At 33.7% G+C, this 4,234-nt stretch overlaps 1 protein-coding gene across 1 annotated transcript; it reads left to right on the top strand.

The window, feature by feature from the left end:
- Positions 1–371: 371 nt before the first annotated feature.
- LOC145154219 (uncharacterized) lies at positions 372–4,117 on the top strand. The gene is made up of 10 exons (XM_079075525.1): positions 372–603; positions 1,377–1,593; positions 1,671–1,828; positions 1,970–2,115; positions 2,249–2,311; positions 2,432–2,524; positions 2,961–3,122; positions 3,212–3,303; positions 3,381–3,526; positions 3,592–4,117. Exons 1-10 carry the CDS (start codon positions 492–494, stop codon positions 3,912–3,914), a joined length of 1,512 nt encoding a protein of 503 aa, XP_078931651.1. The 5' UTR covers positions 372–491; the 3' UTR covers positions 3,915–4,117.
- The last annotated feature ends 117 nt before the right edge of the window (positions 4,118–4,234 follow it).

Below are 4,234 nucleotides of genomic sequence, written 5' to 3'. Positions count from 1 at the left end.
ATAGGTTTTACTCCCTTACAAAAATACACAACTGTATTTCGTATGTTGGAATATGCCACTTCTCCCAATGCATTAAATGAAAATTTGATTATTAATTTAATTTCTAGTAATTACAAATGTTAAAAAAGAATTATTAAACTTTAATATATGAACAATGTGACACACCATTCCTCCTATTTTTTTTCAATGTAATGTTGCAAAAATGTGGCGACTACGTGGTACTTTTTCAAATGATAGGGCTTTTGTCCAGATAAAAACATATTAGGGACAATTTAGACATTTCAAGTGAAAGAATTTTACGTAATGTGCCAATAACCAAAAACGAATGTCCTTCTATGAAATAGTTTCATAATGCCAGGGGCTTAGTGCGAATAATCGTTCGCGTTTTGAGGGAAGGAAAGCACACATACATACGCCCATTCGATGCATAAATTTGGGCGAATTCAAAGCGTCTCGCTCCCTTCGTTTTCGAAGGAAAATCAGAGGCGATAATGGCAACTACGATCACTCTTAGTTCCACTTCTACGCTTTTCCTATTATTCACGTTGCACGGATTCTTTTGGCTCTCGTTTTGCTCTGATCACGTCCCTCTTCCACTTAAAGGTACGCCTTTTTCCTCGTTGTTGGGTATTTTATCATTACAGTAAAGTAATTGAAGAATAGTATGAACAAACGTACACTCAGAACTGGTATTTTGTGTAAATTGGGTTTACATCGATAAGTTTGGATCGAGAAACGTATCAGTTGTGGGTGTGATTGGTTAAAGTATAATGTATGAAGTAAATTTTCTTATAAAGATGCTCAATTTTAGGGTGTTCATGATGTAATTTTTTATGTGTATTTTTTGTTTTATTTTGCAAGCTTCAATAGAAGGCACTATCACTTGCGACAACCACGGTCTTCATTGTTGAAAATTTTGTGTCTTTCAGGAAATGTTCACAATATGATAAGAGAATTAGAAACAATACTTAATAGATAAAATATAAATAGTATTTTTCATGATTCTCAACTTGCCCTTACACTCGCAAATTTGCATTGAGGCACATGTGATTATGGTGGTTGGGTGATGAAAGTTTGATTCTGAGTAGTTAATCTACTTCCATAAAGGAAAATTTAGTGATTCTTCTGTATAATTTAAATGGGTTTGTATTTACTTGATCCAACACTAACATTTTTGTATCAAGTCACATGTTATTTTTAACGGTTGATTGATCAAAGCTTTTGATATAAGTAGTCAAATTGCTTATAAAGATGTTAGGTTTAGGGTTTTCTTGATGATTTTTAACATGTTAGTTTTATGTTCAAGAATTTGTGATGCATATCAAGAAACTTGCATCCTTTCATATACTAATTACCCTCTTCATTTTCAAATTCAGCTATTGATGTGGGACAACCGGCTGTTGATGTCACCCCCACACAAATTCATGTCTCTTCTCAAGGATCTAAAGATGTTGCATTTTGTGAACGTGTTACTATACATGGCATATCAAGAATAAAACTCCATAGTTATGCCAAAGCATATCGAGTAATAGTGGTTCCATCAGTTGTGATCCCTGATAAATGGCATAACAAGATTCAGATATGTTTCCACCAGTAAGTAAGAGTCTTTTAGGTTTTACTGATCTTTCTTTTTCCATTTCATTATCTTTGAAATTTTCATGATTATGCAGGAATGCTTCACTAGGATTATGCCAATGTGAAAAAGATGATTGGAGATTTATTAAAAAGGGTTCATGGAGTTCCATTATGTCACCATTTGAGCAAAAGTTCGTTGATGTGAAGTTTGTTGGTGGGGTGTCTGGCTCTGTAACTGTCACTCTTGATGAAGGTCAGGTGTTTGTTTGGATTTCCTTTTATATTTCCACAAATTATCCAAAATTGGGAATTCTTGCAAAAGTTATAGTGTATTTTTTAACAATTTCTATACGTGACCTTTTGACATTAGGTTTTAAATGTTTGTTTCTTGCAGTGTCACAGGGATGGAGGTATGTCTTACTTGCAGTGGGATTTGCTTTATTATTCTTGGCACCTATTGTTAGCACGTGGGTCCCCTTTTACTATACCAGTTCTATGGCTATTGGAGTTTTTGCTGTTGTTCTCATAATCCTTTATCAGGTACATGTGTTTTTTTGTCACTTTATTTTGTAAAGAAAAACATCAATATCAAGTTTTTAATCTATAACTAGAATTCTTTGTGAACTAATTTACATAATTGTTTTTCTAACTATATCATCTTTGATATTCACAGGGGATGAAATTATTGCCTACTGGCAGAAAAAGTGCCTTTTATTTAAGTATTTATTCCACATTGGTAAGTGCCCTGCAGTTTGCATCCATTTCTACTGCATTTTATAAAACATGAGTTTTATGATTTATGGCCATGGTGTATGTATCTTTATTTTTTGTTTTATTTTCTCTATTTTTTTTGTAGCTTGGTGCAGGTTCTTTTCTTGTTCATTATGTCTCTGAGTTTGTCAATTCAATCCTTGCAAATTTTGGACTCAGTCAAGAGCTGCAGAATCCGGTAAGTACTTTCTCAGAAAAAATGGAAACGAAATTGATTAATTATATAAAAAATATATTTTACATTTGAAATTTTTTCAATAATCTGTTTTAAATTTAATAAGCATTAAATATACTAGATTAAATCCACACATTCAAAACTATTAAACATCCCTTATAGTTAGAAAACAATCTAGTAATAATAATATGAGTAAATTACAAATTTGGTCCCTGTCATATACCGTCTTTTCCGAGTTTAGTCCAAGGGCAAAACAGTCATTTAACAAAAGATAGCTGGGAGATTAGTGTTACCCCAAAGCCTAAACCCTAAAGTCTTTTGCTGTTTATACTTTCGTAAAATTGGGCAAGTAGGTGAAGAACATATGAAACTAATTACATATGTGCCCTCTAAACCCTAAACTTTAAACTAATTACAATTGTGCCCTCTAAACTCACAGGTTTCCGTATTTATGCTGCTTGCCATCATACTTTTAGGAGCGGGACTTGGTTATTGGCTGGTGCGCACTTATGTTATTTCAGAAGATGGTGACGTGGACATTGGCATAGCCCAATTTATCAAATGGGCAATGCGTGTGATTGCAGTCACATGTATTTATTTGGTCAGATATCTCATTGATTTAATCATCTTATTGCATAAATACTTTATGTTATATGGTATAAATCAAAATTTTATTTTACTTTATTACAGAGCTCTATTGACACTCCTTTGGCAATGGTAGCAGTTGGTTCTTCTATATCACTATACTACATGATCACTTCTATCAAGTGGCACAATCATCAGTAAGTTCTAATTTTTTTTATTAGAAGTAGTTGATTAGTTTGAATTACAGGATCTTGATGATGTTATTTTCATGTAGAGGTTTGTTAAAATCTAAAAAGTCAAAGCTCTGGGAAAGGAGTGGTCAACGAACACCAAAGATTGGGCGTGCTGAGTTTCTTAGAAGGCCAAAAAAGATTAGTCCATGGAATGCTCCAATGAATTCATTTGCTTCTCCTGTCAAAGGTACTGATTGTGATTTATAAGGGTATTTTAGACATTTGACGGATATATTTGTTAAATTGATGAAGGAATGGTGAACAACACATCGGGAGGTAGAGGGTCAACGGAAAGTCAACATGACTTTTACTCAACGTTTCACAAGACCCCAAACAGAAAGAAGTTCTCAAAGAAAGAATGGGAGGAATTCACAGAGGAATCAACCAGAGAATCAGTTGCTGATCTGGCATCTTCGCCTGAATTCACTGATTGGGTGATCAAGAACGCCAACAGAATCAAACTCCTTCCTGATAATGGCTCAGATAATGAAGTGAGTGGCTCAGATTCTACAGATGGATATCTTTTAAAGAATGCAGATAAACATAATTTTTTCAGCTGGAAAAGACGCCAGTGAAGTTATTATTAATCATGGATTGTGGGTTTTTGGGGTCAAATTACTTGCAATATGGAAAGTTGTAGAAGAAAATTTGTGTAGTTTTTAGTTATTGTTCTTGTTCTTCTTGGAATGTGTACACCCAATGGATCTCATGGGATACTTTCAATCGAATGTACAGTTTTCATTGAATGATGTACAGATCAGTAGGGTATGGATGTTAATATTGCCTAGTCATCATGCCTTGTATGCCACGTAAGCAATAAGAAAAATTAGTTGGCAGTGAGCATATATTAAAGGAAAATAAGGTAACATTTTTGAAGACATTGAATATCATTATT

This window comes from Lactuca virosa, chromosome 1, assembly GCF_052849685.1.
Source record: "Lactuca virosa cultivar CGN04683 chromosome 1, Lactuca_virosa_CGN04683_v6, whole genome shotgun sequence".
Lineage (NCBI taxonomy): Eukaryota > Viridiplantae > Streptophyta > Magnoliopsida > Asterales > Asteraceae > Lactuca > Lactuca virosa.
Note: the sequence above shows the minus strand (reverse complement) of the source record. Positions and strands in the feature narration are given on the sequence as shown.

Coding starts and splice junctions, on each gene's coding strand:
- LOC145154219 (XM_079075525.1), top strand. CDS start 492: ATGGCAACTACGATCACTCTTAGTTCCACTTCTACGCTTTTCCTATTA. Junction 2,312..2,431: donor TAAGTATTTATTCCACATTG/GTAAGTGCCCTG, acceptor TTTTTTTTGTAG/CTTGGTGCAGGTTCTTTTCT. Junction 3,527..3,591: donor ATTTGCTTCTCCTGTCAAAG/GTACTGATTGTG, acceptor AAATTGATGAAG/GAATGGTGAACAACACATCG.